The following is a 22069-nucleotide window of genomic DNA, read 5'->3' as shown; positions in this document are numbered from 1 at the left end:
ACATGTAACAAGTAGTAACAATATGCCATTTAGAATTTATTATGAAAATTTTGTAAAAATATTGTGAACTAGGAGTTATTTTATTTATTATTTTCTAAAGCAAAGGATTAGAAATGTTCACAATTTGAGGCGTGTGCAAATATTGAGACGAATCTAACTGTAGCACAATTTTGATTGGATAAAGATTGTAGCACAAATTAAGGGTCTTTAACAAAAAAAAAAAAAGAAAAAAAAAAGGAAACTGTAAAACGACGTCGTTAAAGTCGTCGCCGCCTGGGACGATCCTATAGGCTATAGCTTAGTAGTACGTATGCTTATATAGTTAGATTTATATGTAATAAAGAGAGAGAAAAGAAAAAGAAAACACATTGAAATTGTAAACCTCATCATCTCCTATTTTCTATTTTCTATTACCAAACCCACCAACACCTCTCTCTCTCTCTCTCTCTCTCTCTCTAACCCAAACCCTAACAAAGACTTTTTGTCTTCCTCATCTTCTTCTCAATCCGATGCTCTGATCTCCTCAAATCTCACACCTTGGATCCGATTCGCTAGGTCAGTTTTCCATTCAATTAATTAATTGAATTTTTTTTTTTTTTTTTTTTTGCTTTTCGGTTTTTGGTTTTGGGATTCTGAAACTCGTATTATTCTCGAGAAAATTTTGGGGATCTTGTTTTATTTCTCTATACTTTTTTCTTTTCTTTCTGTAAATATTTTTGTTTTTTTGTTTTTTATACTATTTTTATTTAACCTTTAGTTTGGATGCCGAGAAAATCGAATACCAAAAAAGAAAGGGTCAAAGAAATTGGAATATTAATTTGTCTAATTAAGTCGAACATTGTATGTCAGGTTCAAGCAGTTTGCTATTTGTTTGGGGGGTTCAGGTAAAAGAAATCATACAAATCCTTGGATTTCTATGATCTTCCCACATTTTCCTGGCAGCCAAACGGTGGGTTTGTGTGGGAAATATGGTGGAAGAGGTTTCTGGAGTTACATCCCGTGCTAAATTGAATTGGGGTTTGTTGGAAAACTTATTGTTGACTTTTTATTTTTATTTTTTTTGTCTCTAGGTTTGTAGACTTGTTGGGTTAGGTGTAATAAATGGTATAAAATATATGTGATTAGCTGTAAACATGTTGCTAAGAGTTTTTTATTTTATTTTTATTTTTAGTTTGTTTGTGTTCTACATTTTGGGTATGGCTTTGATTTTGCTTGTAAAAAGTAATTCTGTTGTTTGTGTTTTCGGATGATTTTTATTTAGAAACGATGTGGAGGTCAAACTAGATTTAGTTTTCTTGCTATTGCAGAGTACGACACAATTTTTTGGCCAGGTTGGGTGTCTGAAGTGTTATGAAATTGAAATTTTGCCGATGGTGTTTATGAAACTTTTAGAAAGTTAGGAATTAGGAACCATTTGTTACAGCTTTAGATATTTCAAGGAGTAAAATGTATAAAATCTTTAAGAAAAAGAAAAGAAAATGATATACTTGTAATCTACTAATCTGATTTAGGATTTTTTGTTCCCTGAAGGAGCTTTAAGAGGCTGTGGTTTTAGTAAGAAAGATGTTTGCTTGCAGTTTTGCAATTCTACTTGTTGAATTAGACCAGACAAAGTGGGAAAAAAGTGTCATGAACAATTTGTGCATGTGCTCAAGTATCTTTAAATGAGGAATTGGTTAAAATTTGATTTTGTTTGTTATTGATGTTGTTGGCTACTTATAAACTCTTTTTACACAATTGATTTGATGTGGATTGTTTCTTTTGGGAATGCATTGTTATTCTTCTCTTTCCTCCTCATCTCTTTATTGAAAAGGTGAATTGTTTTCTTGTTTGTCTTCAAGTTGATGATTGTGTGCCTGTAAAAATTTACAGATTAATGCCTTTTGGAATTACAAGAGCATATTAAATGGATGATGATTGTACAAATGGATAAAATGTCTGCTCCTCCATCAAGGGAGCGTGCCCAACGCCTTTATGAGAAGGTATCTACTTTTCCTGTAGTTTTGGGACTTGACTTATTATCTGTCATAACTTCAACTAATTTATGCTCTTAAAAATTTTAATCGACTTTTCACTTCCAGGACTGTGTGTGTGTGTGTGTGTGAGAGAGAGAGAGAGAGAGAGAGAGAGAGAGAGAGAGAGATTTATGTCTTCTTTAAAATCACACTTGTCCTTTATACAGAATATTGAACTGGAGAATAAGCGTCGGAGGTCTGCCCAGGCACGAATCCCATCAGATCCCAATGCCTGGCAACAGATTCGTGAGAATTATGAGTCAATAATTCTCGAGGATCATGGTTTTTCTGAGCAGCACAACATTGAATATGCTCTATGGCAGCTTCATTACAAGCGGATTGAGGAACTGAGAGGACACTTCAGTTCTGCTCTAGCTTCTGCAGGCTCAAACACATCTCAGGGTGTGAAAGGCCCTGCACGGCCAGACCGAATTACAAAAATAAGATTGCAGTTTAAAACCTTTCTTTCAGAAGCAACTGGGTTTTACCATGAACTCATTTTGAAAATCAGAGACAAGTATGGGCTTCCTCTGGGTTATTTCTCTGAGGAGTCAGAGAATCGAATTGTTATGGAGAAAGATGGGAAAAAATCTGCTGAAATGAAGAAAGGTCTGATATCTTGTCATCGTTGTCTGATATACTTGGGTGACCTTGCACGTTACAAAGGATTATATGGGGAGGGTGACTCCAAAAGTAGGGAGTTTGCAGCAGCTTCAAGTTATTACTTGCAAGCTGCATCTCTTTGGCCATCAAGTGGAAATCCCCATCATCAGGTTTTGCCCTTTACTACCATTTTATCATTGATCCAATCTATTTATATACAGTTGATTTGTTTTTTCTGTTTTATGTTTTTAATGTTGATCTTTCGGTGTGACAAATTCTCTGGTTGTTATCTCAGCTTGCTATATTGGCTTCCTATTCGGGGGATGAGCTGGCAGCTGTTTATCGATATTTCCGGAGTTTGGCAGTGGATAGTCCATTTTCAACTGCAAGGGATAACTTGATTGTTGCATTTGAGAAGGTTTGATGTTTGTATTTATTGGTCTAGAATATATATATTATTTCCCTGAGAATGTGGCCTTTTTTTTTTCTCAAAATGTTTTATGGTATATATAAGGGTTTATCATATTTTTCTTAATGAAAGCTTTCTCTCTAACTGCAACTCATTATGTTGCGGTTCAAGATCATCCATGAATTTTTTGTTTAGATGACTCATTAAATTATCTAAAGCATGTGACTAAAAGTACAAAGGGATGCTCATTTGAGTCGCCATATAGTAATTTAGAAGAACTTTCTTCCAAAATGATTTTGGAGGAAATTTCTGTCCTTTTTTAGTCTTGTATGTGTAGAATTGTCTATTGTGTTGATATGCGTTTTTACTCTCATTCTTTAGTTTTTTAGATGAGGTACTGATTTGTTATGTGAAATGCTTCCCTGGTTATAAATCCTAAAAGTTGACCGCATTAGTATAGAGATAGGAAGTGAGGAAAGTATGGCTATTTTCATTTTCTGTTTAGAAGTTATTGAATATGTAGACAATGTAAAACCAGTTAGATAATTAATAACACGATTGTTGGTTTGGAATCCAATTCGCTGTCTTCATTTGAAAGAAATAGACATAGTAAAACATTTTATTTTGGGATAATATTATTAAGATATAACTCAAATAAACTAAACTAGGCCTTGGTACCACGTAATTGGGGTTGATTACATGGATCCTTTTACCCCACATAAGATCCATGTTCTTAGGATCTGCCACTAAATAATGACACATACAGGGTTATCATGACTTGAAAACAGGTTAAATTCAATGCCACCCACAGGGAACACATACATATTTTGGCACGGAAACCCCATTAAATGATTTTTCAACTGCAATGATACTAATTTCTCAATAAAATAGTCAATTTTTTTTTTTTAGTAATCAAAATAAATCTGGAGAATGTGCTTCTCTGAAGTACTAAATAGTTGTTACTCTTACATGATCAAAGTTTATTCACAGTTTGACATCTTTTGGATCTCCACACATGGAATGAATAGATTGGAAGAATAGTAATGACTGCTTAGAGATTGGCCTTCATTGGGTTTGATCATGCCAATTGGTGGTTAAACAAATTGTTTGATGAAATTGTTGAAGTTCAGCGTAGTGAACTCTCAAGCAAACCTGTATGTTTGGTTATGTTATTGCAAACTAAAAGCTACTTTCTGTGTGATGCCTGTGTCTTGACCTTAGGGTCATCAATCATCATCTCTGATCCGATAAGAAAGTTTGTTTTTATGTTTGACTATGCTTTTTATTATTATCATTATTATTATTATTATTATTCTTGCCAGAATCGTCAGAGTTACTCTCAACTACCTGAGGATGTTAAAGCTTCTGTCGTTAAGGGGTCACCTGTGCGGGTGACTGGCAAAGGAAGAGGGAAAGGGGATGCAAAACTTGTATCAAAAGATATCAACTCAGAAAGTAGCCAGGTTAAGGAGAGAGCATCTGCTGTGCCTGAGACGTATAAATCCTTTTGCATCCGATTTGTTCGTCTAAATGGCATTCTTTTCACACGTACAAGGTATCAAGTGGAATCTTTACTAATTGGATTTTATAATTGACCATGCTTTTTGGACTGACTTTTTCTCATCTTCTATGGATAATGACATTTATTCTGACTTTTCATTTCTAGCCTGGAGACATTTGCAGAAGTTCTCTCTTTGGTTAGCAGTGGTTTATGTGAGCTTCTGTCTTCTGGGCCCGAAGAAGATCTGAATTTTGGTGTGGATGCTCGTGAGAATGGACTTCTCATTGTTAGACTTATTGCCATCCTTGTATTTACAGTTCACAATGTAAGAAAAGAGGCTGAAGGTCAGACTTATGCGGAAATTGTACAGCGTGCTGTTCTACTCCAGAATGCATTTACTGCAGTTTTTGAGTTGATGGGACGCATATTGGAGAGATGTGTGCAGCTACGTGAACCTTCTTCAAGTTGCCTTTTACCTGGCATTCTGGTGTTTGTAGAATGGTTGGCATGTTGCCCGGATATTGCAGCAGGCAGTGATGCGGATGAAAAACAGGCAACGATTAGATCAAAATTTTGGAACCATTGCATTTCTTTCTTAAACAAGCTCTTTTCCAATGGGCCGATGTCCATAGATGATGATGAAGATGAGAGTTGCTTTAATAACATGAGCAGGTATGAAGAAGATGAAACTGAAAACAGGCTTGCTTTGTGGGAGGACCTTGAGTTAAGAGGTTTCGTGCCTCTAATTCCAGCTCAAACCATTTTGGATTTTTCAAGGAAGCATTCCTTTGGAGGTGATGGTAACAAGGAAAGAATGGCTCGTATTAAAAGGATTCTAGCTGCAGGGAAGGCTCTTGCAAATGTGGTTAGGGTTGATCAAGAAACGATACATTTTGATTCAAAAGTGAAGAAATTTGTTATCGGTGTTGAGCCTCAAGGCTTGGATGATCTTGTGCTTCCAACCACTTATTCAGGCATCCCTAATACAAGTAGTATTATGGTTGAAAAACAAATGGAGACATCAAATAATTTGGGTGTCCTGCAGCCAAATCCTGAGCTACTTATGGAAGAGGAAGAGGAGGATGAAGTTATAGTTTTTAAACCAACAGTGGCTGAGAGGCGGACTGACGTGGTTGGTTTAAAATGGGATCAGTATGGGGGCCTGGAGCCTGGTCAAAATGCTTCTGCGGGTGATCTGAATTTTCTTGGTAATTCTGTTTCAGCTCCTCTAGGTAATCTTCAGCAGCAGATTGCTCTTGATGTGGGTTCACAAGTGCCTACATCCTTTGGTAATATAGTCCCCCAGCATTTTCAATCAGCTCAATCTCATGCTTTGAAGTGGCCACTGGAAGGTGAATCTCTTCTTGCTAATGGTTTCAAAGGTCTAAGCTTTGTGGAGAATGGTCATATAATGAAATCCGAGCAACAAGATTTTGGCATGTCCACTCCTCCTGCATTTTCAGCTTCCATCCAGCAAGCTATCGGTCCTAATACTTCTGGTATGTCTTACAGTCTTGCAAAAGTCCCAGAAGCTGTGATACCATCTAAGATTGATGCTTTTGCATCTTCTGGAGCTATGTCTGACAATTTGGCTGTAAAGACATCATCAGCATTGCCAGTAGGTTTGAGAAAAAGTCCAGTTAGTCGGCCTGTTAGACACATTGGGCCTCCACCTGGTTTCAGCCCTGTTCCTTCTAAACAAGTGAATGAACCTATTTCTGGTTCAGATTTGGTGAATGAGAGTCCATTGATGGATGATTATAGCTGGTTGGATGGATATCAGTTGCCAGCATCAGCTAAAGGCTCTATGTCAAATAGTTCGATCAATTACCCATCTTATTCAAACCCCCAGCCCATCAGTATCAGCAATGGCATGAATGGGACAGTCAGTTTTCCATTTCCTGGAAAACAAGTTCCAGCCATGCCATTCTCAGTAGAAAAACAAAAAGGCTGGCAAGAATACCAGATGCTTGAGCAGCTAAACCTACACCATGAACAGCAGTTGCAGTTGCAGCAGCAGCATCAACTTGTCAATGGAAATCAGCACTTTACTCCCCTGCCTGAACAATATAAAGGACAGTCCGTTTGGACAGGTCGTTACTTCGTGTGATGTCGGTATGAGAGTATAAGTGGTAAGATCAATTTATTTATACTTTTTAAGTCGTGGTTGGTAAATATTTGGTATTCTTATTATTATTAGAAGAAACTGGTTCTGATCTGACATTCTGACATTTCTCAGGTCCTCAAGAATGATTCTGGTGAATGTACTGCATCCTTTTGCTACCAAATTTGAACTCCAACTTTGCAGCCTTGTCAATGTTGAATTTTTGTTGGAGCTTGGGTGGCATTGGCTTTGTTGCAGGCACTTGCTATTACACAAGTGAGTATATATATATATATATATATATATATATAAGTATTTTTCACATATGCCATTATGTTCGGTTTTCTCATTCCTTCTCTTCAATATCTGGGTATTTGTGGTACATGTTTCCTACTAGTTGTGGTTTTCCATTATTTAGATTGAATCCCCAATATCAATGAGTATGAACCCCTTTCTGGTTCAGATTATATATGTATATATGGACAAAGGTTTCCTCCAGATTTTGGGAATCTCATCCAACCCATATCATTGCAGTTTATAAGACCTTCAATGTGTATTAAATCACTTAAACAAAGTCGCATGACATTAAAACATAGATAATCTTTTAAGTTGCCATGTAGTGGGTTGGAGGAACTTTTTGGAGGAAAACTGCGTCCAATACATACACTCACGCATATTATTTGAACAAATGCTTTATTATATTTTCTTGCTTGGAAATTAGACATTGCAATGGTTTTGGTTAGAGTTGGTTCGTTTTGTCTGATTCAAAATTATCTGTTCCGAGTCTAATGTGGTTGTGGAAATATGTAACTGAATTAGAATACTTAAAAACAGTTTGAACTAATAAATTTTATTTTGTTCAGTAGTATATCTGAGCCTAAATTGAACCAAAACTTCCTTGTTGGGTTGGATATGGGTTGTTTAATGGTTCACCCCGACTTGAATGCTTTCTTTTCTTAGGTGGTACTACTGGGTGGGTCAAAATTTGCTTGCCCATGAGCGAGCAGTTTTGTTGAGATCAGTGTGTTACATTTTGATATATTGGTGGACTTGTAAGGCATAGTTACATAGGCTATATCTTTTAGCTCTTTCCAATTGACTTGCTAAAGGTATAAAAGATGTATTAATTTGCAAAGAAACGGGCTAGGGATAGAATGAAAGATTGTTTTGGTCTCTCTCTCTCTCTGGTTTAGAACCATATCCATCTGATAACTTCCATGGATGGCTCTTTCGCTCTCTCTCTGCTTGTCAGCCACATTTGTGACTGTATATTGCAGTACTACCTGTGATGTGTTTCTACCCCACAATCATAGTTAAAAGTGAGGAAATTTTGACTAGTGTCAATTGAATTTATTTAATGGGATGTGGAGCTTGACCACTTCCATCTTATCCATATACATCATGCACCCAAACACACAGACTAATAAACGGTTCCATGCAATGTACATGCATAGTTTATTGTTTGTTTGGGGCCAGAATCAGAATTCGTGGCTTTCTTTTTCTAATTTTCTTTGCTTGGGAGTGAAGTGTGGTATTAATTGTACCTTGATTGCCTTAATTTTAACAGATTTCGTCAAGCTCTCCAGCCCGGAGGAAGAGAAATATGGAAACATCTATTATGATGCGAGTTCATAAGAAGTAAATGCCTTGTCTGGTTACTTGGGATGGATAGAACGTGTTAATAAGATCATCTGTTGGTGTTGGGACTTATGTCTCAGTCATCTAACTGGTGGAATAAAGAAATGCTCCTCATTATACTTAACTGTTAAGACAGTCTAGCTGTCAAAAATCACTGTAATGGTCTTTCAGCTAGCTGCTGATAATAAATAATGCTACTCCGATTTCTTCGCTTGTGAAGCTTTGGAGAGCTCCAGTGGTTGCTGGTTATGATCTTTGTTTTGGTATCAGCAAGTTGGATAGTGCGATCTGGTAATGACGACAAGAAGGGTATATTTGGGTGAGTGCCGGTGTGGTGTCTCTGGTCTTTGTTTAAAGATCTTTTATGTTATATTTATCATCTACTGGGTTTGAGTATATGATAGGGTCATAATTCAATAACACTTTGGTGTTGAAGTCGGGATTGTCTCGAACTTTTTTTTATTATGAAAATAATCTGTGGAATATACCTCCCCTGTTAAAGTGATTATATCTCATGGTATATTGGCTTTTCGTTGCTTTGATTTCTTACTAATTGTTTGGCAAGTTTGGCTTTCGTTTTGCTTTCTTTTTTCCCCCAACCATTTTTGTTGGGGAGTTGTCTTGTGGCTTTTATTCCAAGCGTGAGTTTGGCATTCTCAATTTTTGATAGCTTATTTGCTAAAAATGAGACGAAAGGAAATAAGTTGGAATATAATTTTTTTAATTAAAAAAATAGTTTATTTGTTTGTTTGGGGGGGGGGGGGGGGGGGGGGAAGAAGTGAGACAAAAAGTACTGAAATCTAGCAAAAAAGACAAGTTGGCAAACGAACACTAAAACTTGTTGGGCCTGGGGCAGTGGTGCCACACACAAACGTATGCCGTCCTTCAACAAGAGTAATTTTGCAACATTTCGGGAGTAGGTCCTTAAGCAAGAGTAATTATGCAACATTTTGGGTGCAAACGTTGCTTAATTATGAATTTAACTAATTAAATCAATAGTAAGACCTACTGTTTATGTGAGGAGAGGGAGAGGAAGTATTGCTTCAGAGTTTTGAGTAATTTTGCCTCTACACAAATGATTTGGACCTTTGGTGACACACAGATGTACTTGCTTCTAAATAGGAGTAATTATTCAATATTCTAGTGGCAAGAGCAAGGGTTGTTTCATTATACATAATAATTAATTCGACTAATTAAATATATGGTGGGCTCATTATTTATGTGAGAAGAGGAAGGATTGCTTTAGTGTATTAAATAATTTGCCTTTACACAAAAATGATGAGGTAAATCGTTTTCCATAGTTTTGAGCTTGCTTCTCAATGTTGTCCATTTCGGTTATGTTTTTATAGTTGGACCTTTTGGTTTCTCTTTTCAAAACGGTTTTTTGGCAAAAATAGCAAATTAGCTCTAACTTTCTAACTATATAATTAGCAGTTCTCGTTTACAAACTATATTTTTTACTAGCATCTCGAGTCTTAGAGGCTCGATTTTGGGCCAAAAATCGAGTTTTTGAGGGTCGATTTTTAATGTCTGATGTGACATTTTTTCCACGTGGAATCTACTTAGAAATTGAGTCTCTAATACTCGATTTACAAACCCATAATAAAAAAATCTAAGTCTTTTACCATCTGAAATCCACAACAACCATCAAAATCCACAACAACCATCAAAATTCATCCACTACCATGAGAAGATCAAGACTGAACAGGATCCAGCATGCACAAAAAAAAAAAAAAAAACCAATGCCCTAGATCCACGGCTGCGCATGGGTCGGCGGCGGCTGGGCTTGTGCAGGAGGAGGAGGAAGAAAGAAGCAGATTGAGAGTAGTGAGGAAGAAAAATGGAAAAAATAAGAAGAAAATAGGAATAGATATAACATATAAATCGAGTTTCTAAGACTCGATTTCCAACTAGACGCCAGGTGGAAAATATGTCACATCAGACAGAATTAGACCATAAAAATCGCCCCTTAAAGACTCGATTTATAGGCCCAAAATCGAGTTTTTTTAGACTCGAGATGCTAATAAAAAATATAGTTTGGAATTAGTAACTGCTAATTATATTGTTTGAAACTTAAGGCTAAGTTGCTATTTTCGCCCGGTTTTTTTGTAGATGAGAGAGAGAGAGATAGAGAGAGAGAGAGAGAGAGAGAGAGAGAGAGAGACTATCGTTTTAATGGCATTTAATAGCTAAATCAGCGATGGAGATAAATGGAATGACCATTTTGAAAATATTATCGAACTTATGGAAAAAAAAAAAATGAAAAGTCCAAAACTTAAGGAATTAAAATGAAATAATCATGAACTTTAATGTTTAAAAGTGTAATTCGGTTAAAAAAATTTGTCTAAACATTCGTCATGATAATTAGCAAAAACTTACTAATAAGCAAAAAAATTACAAGGAGCATATATTTTGACGGGCATGGTAAGGGTTCGGACATTGCTAATGAGGGTGAATTATTCTATTTCAATATTCTCTCTCATTAATTCTATCATCAATATATATACCTAACTCGTGAGATTTAAGAGAGGTACGTAAGATTTGAATGTAATTTTTTTTTTATATACAAAATACAAATTCTACTTTAGCTTAATTTAAATATATGTGTGTGGATCTCCCTCCTAGAAACTTGAATCCTGGCACTTGTTCCCACACCTCATAAACACTTATACTTGTGGAATGATTATCATACCAAGTATAAAATCTTTTTTTAACTCAAAAATAATTTGTCCCAAATATTTAAAGCCTTAAAAACAAAGAAGAAAGTGTTTGTTTAACGATAGTGATCGCTTGCAAACGCCAAAGTCTTTCACATTGTTGCAATAATGTATTTTATATATTCCTGTCCTTGCATGTCTCATACAATAAAATCAAACTTCCATCTCTAATTATTTTTTGGGTCATGCTAATAGGTGCCCTTAGGGTAATGATTAACAATTTATTTTAGGAAAGTTTTGACACTACTTTTATGGAAAATAAAAAAAGCTGTCAAAACATTAATTATTTTTTTTCTATAAAACTTTCTTTAAATAGATTATTAACCATTTCTTTTAAAGGATCGGTAGCATTTCCCTTATTTTTTAAATATTACAAGAGCAAATAGTTGACTATTATATGAGGAAAGAAATATATAAGTACTTAAATATTATACGTTTAAAGTTCGCACATATGACTAATATACAAGAAAGAAATATAATTACATTTACATGGCTTAAATCTCAATGTTTTTCTTGCAGAAGATATATCTACGGACACTAATTTGTCTCTACTTGAATTTTTATTTTGTGTAGGCCATATATATAACATTTCTCTCACGTGGCTTTGGATCTCACAATTGTGGAACCTATTCCACAGCATAAGAGAAGATGTTTTATATTCTCGTTACACCAAATATTGCCTTCACTTAGTAATTGTTTACTTATTACTGTACTCTTTTAGTGCGATGGTCACTCAATAAGTATAAGTACTTGTGGGGGTGTGGAGGATAAGAGTCGAGTTCAAGTCTTTAAGAAGGAGCTTCATACTCATATACACTTAAATTAGGTTAGAATAAAATTCTACCCGGTAAAAAAAAAGAAAAGAAAAAGTAATTGGCCACTTGGTTGTATTTTACCATCAAGTCAAAACTAGTAATTGGCCACCTGGTTGTATTTTACCACCAAGTCAAAACGTGTGGATTTGTAATCATTTCAACCGACATAAAAGAGTTATTACCATTAATAACAAAAACAGATATAAAAAGGGAAGAATAAAGCATAGAGGATAGAATATGCCACTCCAAATTAGTAGTATGATATAATACCCAGCAAACCAAACTACCAAAGTATCAAGTTAATTTAATTAATCAAAATCCTTGTTTGAGCTCGGACTCCAACCTCGTATGAACATGAAGAAAAACATAAGTTTAGAGTAACGTGGAAGATGAAAGCTCGGTCGCAATCAGATTGGCTGCATTTATAAATTGTCGCACTCAGCATGCCTTATGGGGAGCATGTGCCTTTAATTTTCATTGACATTGATGTAGTAATATCTTTTTAACAGTTTGCTTATGTGGTTGGTAGTTGTCACCAGCTAATCTTCAAGCAAGTCCGTGGCAGCAAAGGACATAATCTACCTTCATTTCAACATTTTCTACTTTGTCTTCTAACTTTAAATTTGTCAACTTCTGCCTGTTAAAATAGAAAAAGAAAAGAAACGGGATAGAGAGCCTAAGCATTAATATCCGGAATGCAAAAAAGTATCTATAATTCAATAAAATAAAGATAAATTGTAAATTATACTCTTAATATTTGGTAATATATGGATTTTACACCCTAAAATTTCAAAATTTGAAATTTACCTCTAGAAGTTTGGAGGTGTTTAGATTTTATACCATGACGCTTTGGAATTTGGATTTAACTCCTTAAAGTTTGATAGTGTTTAGATTTTACACCCCAAATTTTGAAACTTTAGAGTATAAAATCTAAACACACCCAAAATTTAGGAAGCAAAATCCAAACATTCATTTAAGGGGGTAAAATCCAAATTCTAAAACATTAGGGCGTAAAATCCAAATATCACCAAACTTTAAGGGGTAAAATCGAAATTTTGAAATTTCAGGGTGTAAAATTCAAATACCCCAAACTTTAGGAAGTAAAATCCAAACATTCCTAAAATTAACAGGGTAAAATCCAAATTCTGAAACGTTAGGATGTAAAATCCAAACATCTCTAAATTTCAAGGGGTAAAATCTAAATTCCGAAACTTTAGGGTGTAAAATCCAAACACCCTTAAACTTTAGGGGTGTAATTTGCAATTTAAAATTAAAATAATATAAACTATACTAACAAATAATATAAATAAATCAATTCTTTCTATTCTTTCCCATCTCTCTCTTCCCTCTTTTCTTCTATTCCTCTCTCACTCCAATAAAATATGTATTTTTATTTTTACAACTCATGAATAGTAGGGTTGTTCATACTGGGCAAAAAATTTTAGGTACCCACCCAAGTAAAGCCCTTTTCTACTTTCTTGGTTGGTAAAATAGGAATTAAAGGGGGGGGGGGGGGGGTTACAACCCCCAATGCTAATGCTTAATAGAGTGTAGTCTTTTGAATTAATAGATTTTTTATCTTATATTATTTTTTATAATTTAATACTTGGAAGTGTGAGGGATTTTGACCTTGGATTTGCTTCTATTTAGATTAAAAATAGGTGTCAGTCGAGATGCAAGGCTCTTGACAAAATTAATAGAGTTTACATTTATCTTGTTAAAAAAAGGGAAAGTGATAAATAAAATCTAAGTGGCTGCATATTCTATTGTTTGAAAAAATAAATGGTGGAATATGCTTTGTTATTGTTGACAAATAAATGAAATCGTAGACAAAATGTTCATATATAGAGCCTAAATGGAGATTTTTTTTTGATACAAGGTAGAATTTTTACTCTAGCTTAATCTAAGTATATATGCGTGTGAAGCTCCCTCTTGGAGACTTGAATCCCGACCCTTGCTCCCACACCCCACAAGCACTTATATTTGTGGAGTGACTATCGCATCAAGAGTGTACGGTGGTAAATGGAGATTAATTTCAAGTACTCGAACTTGGATTAAGTTGTATTTAATTCTAAAAAAAAAGTTATATTTAATATTTATTCACCTATACTAGGTATATATCTCTTAAATCAATATGGTTTCTCAAAAAAAAAAAAAAAATCTTAAATCAATATAGGTTGTTAAATAAAAAATATAACTTGTCACTAAGTTAGTATGTGTTGATTTTCTCAAAAAAAAAAAAAAAAAGTTAGTGTGTGCTGGTACTTGTTATTAATACGGCTGAAAATTGAATTATGGCTCATATTAAATCTAGTATCAACTTACCATCTAAAATTTGTTATAAAAATGTTATAAACATATCATTTTTCATAATATTAATAATAAAGAAATACTTTGTTATTATTAATTATTATCAATAAATAAAAAGAGAAATAATCATAGAAGGAAGGAGCTTGGCTTCTAAGTTCTAACTAGACAACTAGTTGTGGCCCTTGTGGGTTTCCATTAGTTTAACTGGTAAAGTCTCTGATGGTTGAATAACAGATCTGGAGTTCAATTCCCACCTATATCAAAAATCGATTAGTGTTTTGGCTGATGATAAAGAGTTATAATCAGGAGCGGACATCATAGATTGAAACTCTCTCTCAAAAAAAAAAAAAAAAAACTAGATAACTTGTGAGTAGTGACCATTTTCGACGATAAATTATGGTAGTTGGGATTATCTTCTAACATGACATCTCTGCAATTGTTGTGCTGCCACAATTTGGAATTTATTTCCTTACCAAAAAGAGAGAGTCTATTACTCCTAAAACAGTGCTCTAAAATAATTTGTTAATTAACAAAAAATGTTTCATTTATAATAAGTAATTTTGTAGTAAAAACAAAGGCGTCAAGAATGGATTTTGTTAGATACAAACTTAAAAGGTTAAATGAAAATATATTTGATTTCTCAAAAAATAAAAGAAAAGAGAATATATCTGAAAAGGACTTATTAGTTTTTAGTACAATGAAAATATTTTAAAATATAATTGTTTCAATAATATAAAAATAATTTCTTATGTGAATTTAAAATTTTCAATTGTGGGCAATGCCCAGGATTTGGATAGCATTGAATTTATGGCTGTGAGGTGAGCTATCAATTTGGCAATTGAGACAAGATTCAAGGAACGTCAATTATCATCATATATAGAGAGAGTGGTTCACTATCAGTACTAACAGCACAGCGTAGTGAAACAGAAAAATCTGTCACCAATTAGCCCTATGATTGAAGATGCAAAACATTTTGTTATGCCCTTTTTTTTTTTTGCTGAATAACATTTTGCTATGCCCTTGGGTGAGTGCATGGGCTTTTGAACATGTGAAGAGGCAAGCAAATAATGCAGCTCACACGGTGGCTTAAGTCGTAATGCTTTGTTCTTCTTTTCTATTTATTTTAAAGATAAGACAGTATTTTAAATTTATAATATTGGTTTTATAATGATAAAAAATAGCCGAACATGTAGATAGACTAATAGAGGACTCATCAATTTGTACTGTTGCTATTATTACTAAGGAAGCATTGTAATCTATTCTACATTGACATTAATGAAATGATACATTTGGTTCCCAAAAAAAAGAAAAAGAAAAAGGAACGTCCATACAAATTCACACGATTACTTCATTTCAAATTAGATTGATAAATGGCCTTGATAATCTTTCCGTCTCAAATTCTTGAAAAAAAAGAAGAAGAAGAAGCTAGATTTAATCAACATTCTCAATCGGATAATTATCCCAATTCCCAATGAAACTTCTTTGTCTTGTCCATATCAAAAGGAAAAAAGCCCCTTTAGCAACAAAACAAAAAAATAAGGAAAAATATCCATAAAATTTTGGAACTAGATTTTGGCACTTACAAAAAACAATGTAGTCATGTACTCATTATGCTTCTTTTTTTTTTTTTTTAAGCAAATCATTATGCTTTCTTTGTCCACCCAAAAAAGGGTAAAATTATATTAAATCTCTAACGGAATTTTTACTTGTTCGTGATCGTGGCCTCATATATAATTCCCTTTCAAGTCTATGAATGTTTCATTGTCAATTCCTCACTGCCCATACAATCAGGACAAACAAAAATACGACAAGAGTACTGTGTATCTTCCTTGTCGCATGTACCATGCCACGTTTCCGTATAGCGATTTTTTACACAAGTAATGCAATAAATACTTATACTTCGTTTATTTCAATAGAGAAGTAAAGATAGTTTATTTGTGTTTTTCTGTTTTTGAATATAAAAAAAAATTAGATCAAAGGAAACTATTTTTTGACTTTTATTATTTAGCTTGGCATAAGATAAAGTTATTTTTTACTTAAATTTTCTATAAAACAACTTTATCTCACACCAAATGAAATAAAAAAAGTTAAAAGATAATTTTTTAATTCATTTTAAGGTTGCTATTAAATATATGAAAATGAGACAATTTTCTAAAAATTTCCTTTTGAAAAATGATTCATTTTTCGAAAAAATGTTAATATTTTAACTCTTATACTCTACTAGACAAATACTTTATGCTGACACCTTTTACTCTCTTGGCTTTTACATATTAGCTATTAGTACTTTCTTTGCATTTACATATTATTTTGAGTCTTCTCTTTCTTCTCCATATATATATATATATAAAATATTTATCATAAATTTTATTAAATTTAAATGGTAAGAAAATAAAATTATTTATAGTAAAATTACATTGATAATTTTTTTTGAACATTACATAGATCATGTAAATCCTTGCTTAGATAGAAGTTTAAATGGATATAAATTGAGTAAAAACTTTACATAGGTGAAAGGTTAAAGAGTGACACAGTGGTAATTAGAAGATGATAAATTTGAAGGTTAAATGAAAAAATTCTCTAAAAATGTGTTGTGGGGACACTTTTTAGCTTCTGTTCAAGTAAGTGTTGCACTTGTACTTGGTTTTGGCTTTTTTCATGAATCCCACATCGAAGAAATACTTCCCCACTTTCTGCCTTATAAGCGTGAGTCGAAGAAAAGAGTGAACCATCAGTTATTAATAACCCACTATTTCAACACGTCGAATTAGATAAACTCAATTTTATATGGATCCTTCGCTTTTTTCACACCATTTACAACCCACTATTTCAACACGTCAAATTAGAATTAAACTTGTTTATAAAATTGTTGTAAAACAATAAGATAAATGATTTTTTATTTGAAAAGAATTGAATAATATGAGGACAATTTATCACATGGTAAATTGTGAATGGTAAATATATAAACCTACTATTTTTTTTCCCACCAATTATAACCTTTATTTTTTTTTATTTTTGTTGATAGGAACCAATTATAACATGGTATGTAGCCATTTGTGGTAGAAGTTGAAAACTTTGATATGATACTGGCATTTTTCAAAGAATTTCGATGGTCACCTGTCACCACTAGTTGTCCTTAAAGGAGCTCACAAGAGCCGCAAGACAAGCTCACGGGCTCTATCTCTCTTTCTTGGACTTAGCCAAGTTCCACACAAACATACTCACATTACTGTTCTGTCTCTCTCTCTCTCTATCTCTCTAAAAAAAAAAAAGGGTACCAAAAGAACTACTCCAATGGCTACCAAAATGTTTTACATCTTATCCATGCTCCTCCTCCTCCTCCACAGCCCAATTCATGCAAGTCCCATCAAAACCATTGTTGTCCTTGTGATGGAGAACAGGTCCTTTGATCACATGCTGGGTTGGATGAAGAAACTGAACCCAGAAATCAATGGTGTCACTGGCTCTGAATGGAATGCACTCTCTGTCACTGACCCAAACTCCAAGCGATTCTACTTCAACAACAAGTCCCAATACGTGGACCCTGACCCAGGCCACTCTTTCCAAGCCATACGTGAACAAGTGTTTGGGTCTGGTGACACCTCAGCTAACCCACCTCCCATGAATGGCTTTGTTCAACAAGCTTTCGCTATGGATAACACTACCACCATGTCTCAAGATGTCATGAATGGCTTTGAACCCGACACCGTTCCTGTGTACAAAGCTCTCGTCTCTGAGTTTGCAGTGTTTGACAGGTAATTGATTGATTTTTTTTTTTTTGGTTTATGGGACAAAATTAAAAGATATTCTAGAAGTTCACATGCATGGTTTGCTTTCAATTTTCAAATTAAGCTTCTTAATTTTTTAATCATTATTGATCACGATCACCGCCACATAATTAATCACATATATGCATAACCATCTAGCTTCCTCAATTTTATTTTTCAAACTTTTGGACTTCTAGATCCCTTTAATTTTCTGAATTAATTGAATTCTAGTGAAATGAATTCTTTCAAATTAGTGGAACAAATCCACTCAACCTTATAAACTGACCTTGTGTTTGGACTTTGGATAGAGGATTTGGAGCAGGAATTTAGGGAGGTACTAGAATTTGAAAATGTCATTTAACAAGTCCTAGGTTTGGATAACTATTTGAGGAAATTTCAAGTTTCTGCGTAGGACTTTTATCTAGAATCTAGCATTTATTCACAACAAGAAACTAATTTAATTTTGACATATGCCAAAGAAAAAAAAATATAGCTTTTGTGAGAAATTTATTTATTGATTTTTATGAAAAGAAAAAAACATTTTCTTTCCCTTCCCTTTCCATCCAAAAAAGTTCTGTTAAAAAAAAAGAGAGAAAAGAATAATTCCTTAATTTTTTCAATGTGCCATATATGATAACTTCGTAAGTTCCAATTATAACCTTATCTCTTTTCACCAGTCACACTCACATATTAATTTATCCATAAGTTATTCTTTAATTATTGTATAAAGAAGAATAATAGAAATATTACAAATTTGACCTCTTAACCTTAATAAACCAATCACAGCAAAATACATGAAATATTTGTTTATTATTATCGACATAGATATCAATTATACGTTAATTTGTATGTATCTTAGGTGGTTTGCTTCGATACCCACCTCGACACAGCCGAACAGGCTTTACGTGCATTCAGGAACTTCAGCTGGATTAACAAGCAACATCGCCGCAGAACTAGAAAAGGGACTCCCACAAAGAACAACCTTTGAAGACCTTGCCGACGCCGGAATATCCTTCGGAATATACTACCAGTCTCTACCCACTGTCCTTTTCTACAGAAACCTAAGGAAGCTCAAGTACGTGGGCAACTTCCATGAATACGGCTTGTCGTTTAAGAATGATGCAAAAAAAGGCAAGCTCCCAGGTTATGTTGTGGTGGAACAGCGTTACTTTGACAATAAATTGAATCCAGCCAATGATGATCATCCATCACACGATGTGTACAATGGTCAAATGTTTGTGAAGGAGGTGTATGAGACACTGAGGGCTAGCCCACAGTGGAATGAAACCCTTTTGGTGATCACGTACGACGAGCATGGTGGGTTCTATGATCATGTGCCTACACCAGTGAGTGGGGTCCCTAATCCTGATGGGATTGTGGGACCTGAACCTTTTAATTTCAAGTTTGATCGTCTGGGTGTTAGGGTCCCTACCATTGTCATCTCTCCTTGGATTGAAAAGGGCACTGGTAAGTAATTAAAGTCTTACCCATTTTTGCTTTGTTTGTGTATAAATCTGTAAATCTTGTTGCACACGACTTATTACGCGTATATTAGGGTATATATTTTTTTGAATTTTTAAAATACAATATTAGCCTGCGTGGAACAGCTACGGTGTGATAATCATTACCCAATTTTTAATTTTTTTAAGATCATATAATTATACTTTGAAAAAATGTTCAATAAAAACTAATCTAAATGCACCCTTTTTTATTAATGAAATGACAGTTAATCCAAATGTACGTTAATGAAGGTAAGACTAATATACTATGAACTTTACAATGACATCCATGTTTTGTGCAAAAGTCATTTTAGTAGACATTTGGTTTTTGTGTTTTACTAGGAAATGGGAGGAAAGTCATGCCTCTTCTAGACGAAAAATATCTTAATGTTCTTGGTGTATATGATTTCCCACTATTTGTTTTAAAAGTTAATTTATTTACTTACTTGTTAAGAGTTAATAAAGTACAAATATACTTAAAAAATTTGAGGCTTTAATAATTGTACATGAACAAATAATATAGTAATAAATTAACCGAAAGAAAAGCTATAATCTCAAAGAAGAAGAAGAAGATATTCGTAGGCATAAAATGTCTTTTCCCCAATGGAGAAAAGTCTCTTTATTTTGTTGTTATATCTAATGGTTGTCAACATCACCATCCACAATCATATCTATACAAAAGCATAAGTCTTATCTAAGGCAAGTGAAATATTGGACCACTCACCAATCACCAATATGAAATAAAGAACGTATGCAACTCCCTAACAACATATCGTCCTTTACTTTACAATCCTTTTTGAATATTTTGGGTGTAATTAAGTTGATACTTTGAGTTGTTGTATACCATTTGTCTTGTATTATTTGTATTTTATTCTTGTTTGTAAGAGTTTCTGCGAAATACAATTTTTAATTCACATGCTATATATTAGTCACAGTCCTCTGACAAAAATCATGTATCTTTTCCAATTTGTATTACTTCAATATATTATATAATTACATATTTGTACTGTAGTTTGTAGCATTAGATTAATCAATTTCATGATGAACCTCATTTTCTTGGCACTATCTTTAAGATCTTCTGGTTACCATTATGTCTTGCTTTCAGCTAGGCCCAAGTCATAAATAGGAGCTTCCATTTTCACACTGCTTTTTAAGAATAGTATAAATGGCAGACATTGGAATAATTAACGGGAACCTCACCCTTTACTTTTTCGTTTTTAACTGTTTTGTCCAAAAGCATGGTGTGAAACCCTAGTCATTATTATTATACTGATATTTTTGGTGTATAGTTTATAACTTTTGATGGTCGTAATGATACAGTTGTCCATGGGCCCAATGGTTCACCGTTTCCAACATCAGAATATGAACACTCATCCATCCCAGCAACAGTGAAGAAGCTTTTCAACTTGTCCTCACCCTTTCTAACCAAGAGGGTTGAATGGGCTGGCTCCTTTGAAGGACTTGTCCAAACAAGAATAGAACCCAGAACTGATTGCCCAGGTTAGTCATTTTAAGAGCACCTCAGCGCATGTAAACTTTTGCAAATTTAAACTGTTGCTACAGTAAATATAATTACTATTATACATATAAATCTATTTTTAATACTTTTTACACATATATAGATAAAAATGATTTGAGAGAACAATAAAAAAATTGATAAAAAAATAATATTTTTGTGAAATTTAGTGGAAAATAGATAATATGACGTAAATATTTTTGAAAAGCAATTATATATAAAAAAACAAGTTCTTATGTTAAAATAAACATGAATTTTTGCATGAGCTGATGTAAATGCTAAATAAACCAATTAGAGAAACATTGTGATGCATAGTGAAAAAAACCCACAATTGTAAATGCTAGTGAGTAGTTACATATTTTGTTTTTTCAAAATTGCTGACATGACATATTGTAAAATTTTAATTACAGTAACATTGCATTTATTTACCTGACATTCTAATGCTGTTAGTACTTTTATTATGTACCAATTAAGATAGGTCATGTTGATAGTTGTGAAAATTATTGTTTCCATAAGACTTACTTTTGTAAATTTCTTGACCTATCGTGGTCTCTTAGAATTAATCACAATATTTTCTCTTGCTATATCAATAGATCAACTTCCTACTCCAGTGAAGATTAGGAGTACTGAGGCTAATGAAGAGGCCAAGGTGACTGAATTCCAGCAAGAGCTATTGCAGCTAGCGGCTGTCCTAAAAGGAGAAAATGTCTTCACAAGTTTCCCAGACAAAATAGGGAAGGGAATGAATGTTAGGCAAGGGAAGGAGTATGTAGATGATGCTGTAAAACGCTTCTTTGAGGCTGGGCTTTATGCCAAGAAAATGGGAGTCGATGAAGAACAAATTGTCCAAATGAGGCCCTCTCTCACTACAAGGCCATCAAAATCTCCAAGCAAAAATCCATAAGAAGGATGATGCTAAATGAAAAAAAGTGATAGAAATATTTGTTGAGAAAACTGGTAGTGTACTTACATATGTACAAAACCACTACTAGTTCTCTGTATCTATTCAAATTAAAAGAAAGGCGAAAAAAAAGATAAGTAGATTGCTGAATAAAACTATTTATTCTTTACAAGGCAGTTCTGGTTCAGTGGTGCTAAGTTGTTAAACAATTGATTATGTGCCTAGACCTTACAAAGATTAGCACTTCTAATTTTTTATGAGGTGAATTAGTAATTGT

The 22069-nt window shown here is 33.7% G+C and overlaps 2 protein-coding genes across 3 annotated transcripts; both read left to right on the top strand.

Moving 5' to 3' along the window:
- Positions 1-345: 345 nt before the first annotated feature.
- LOC142607021 (nonsense-mediated mRNA decay factor SMG7) lies at positions 346-8807 on the top strand. Of its 2 annotated transcripts, none has more exons than XM_075778424.1 (8): positions 346-555; positions 1873-1982; positions 2183-2788; positions 2914-3036; positions 4350-4582; positions 4694-6660; positions 6768-6908; positions 8200-8807. In XM_075778424.1, exons 2-6 carry the CDS (start codon positions 1911-1913, stop codon positions 6636-6638), a joined length of 2979 nt encoding a protein of 992 aa, XP_075634539.1. In that variant the 5' UTR covers positions 346-555; positions 1873-1910; the 3' UTR covers positions 6639-6660; positions 6768-6908; positions 8200-8807. The 2 variants fall into 2 exon arrangements, with proteins under 2 accessions (XP_075634539.1, XP_075634540.1); XM_075778425.1 differs by lacking the exon at positions 346-555 and adding an exon at positions 897-1017.
- An 8471-nt stretch (positions 8808-17278) lies between these two features.
- Positions 17279-21968, top strand: LOC142606959 (non-specific phospholipase C2). The gene is made up of 4 exons (XM_075778340.1): positions 17279-17864; positions 18736-19343; positions 20696-20875; positions 21485-21968. Exons 1-4 carry the CDS (start codon positions 17404-17406, stop codon positions 21793-21795), a joined length of 1560 nt encoding a protein of 519 aa, XP_075634455.1. The 5' UTR covers positions 17279-17403; the 3' UTR covers positions 21796-21968.
- Positions 21969-22069: the final 101 nt, after the last annotated feature.

This window comes from Castanea sativa, chromosome 8 (assembly GCF_040712315.1).
Source record: "Castanea sativa cultivar Marrone di Chiusa Pesio chromosome 8, ASM4071231v1".
NCBI classification, from domain to species: Eukaryota; Viridiplantae; Streptophyta; class Magnoliopsida; order Fagales; family Fagaceae; genus Castanea; species Castanea sativa.
This window is presented reverse-complemented; position numbering and strand designations above follow the sequence as displayed.

Excerpts from the sequence above, each read along its gene's own strand:
- LOC142607021 (XM_075778424.1), top strand. The coding sequence starts at position 1,911 with ATGATGATTGTACAAATGGATAAAATGTCTGCTCCTCCATCAAGGGAG. Across the intron at positions 3,037-4,349 it reads TGATTGTTGCATTTGAGAAG|AATCGTCAGAGTTACTCTCA; the intron begins GTTTGATGTTTG and ends TATTCTTGCCAG. Across the intron at positions 4,583-4,693 it reads ATTCTTTTCACACGTACAAG|CCTGGAGACATTTGCAGAAG; the intron begins GTATCAAGTGGA and ends TTTCATTTCTAG.
- LOC142606959 (XM_075778340.1), top strand. The coding sequence starts at position 17,404 with ATGGCTACCAAAATGTTTTACATCTTATCCATGCTCCTCCTCCTCCTC. Across the intron at positions 19,344-20,695 it reads TTGGATTGAAAAGGGCACTG|TTGTCCATGGGCCCAATGGT; the intron begins GTAAGTAATTAA and ends GTAATGATACAG. Across the intron at positions 20,876-21,484 it reads ACCCAGAACTGATTGCCCAG|ATCAACTTCCTACTCCAGTG; the intron begins GTTAGTCATTTT and ends CTATATCAATAG.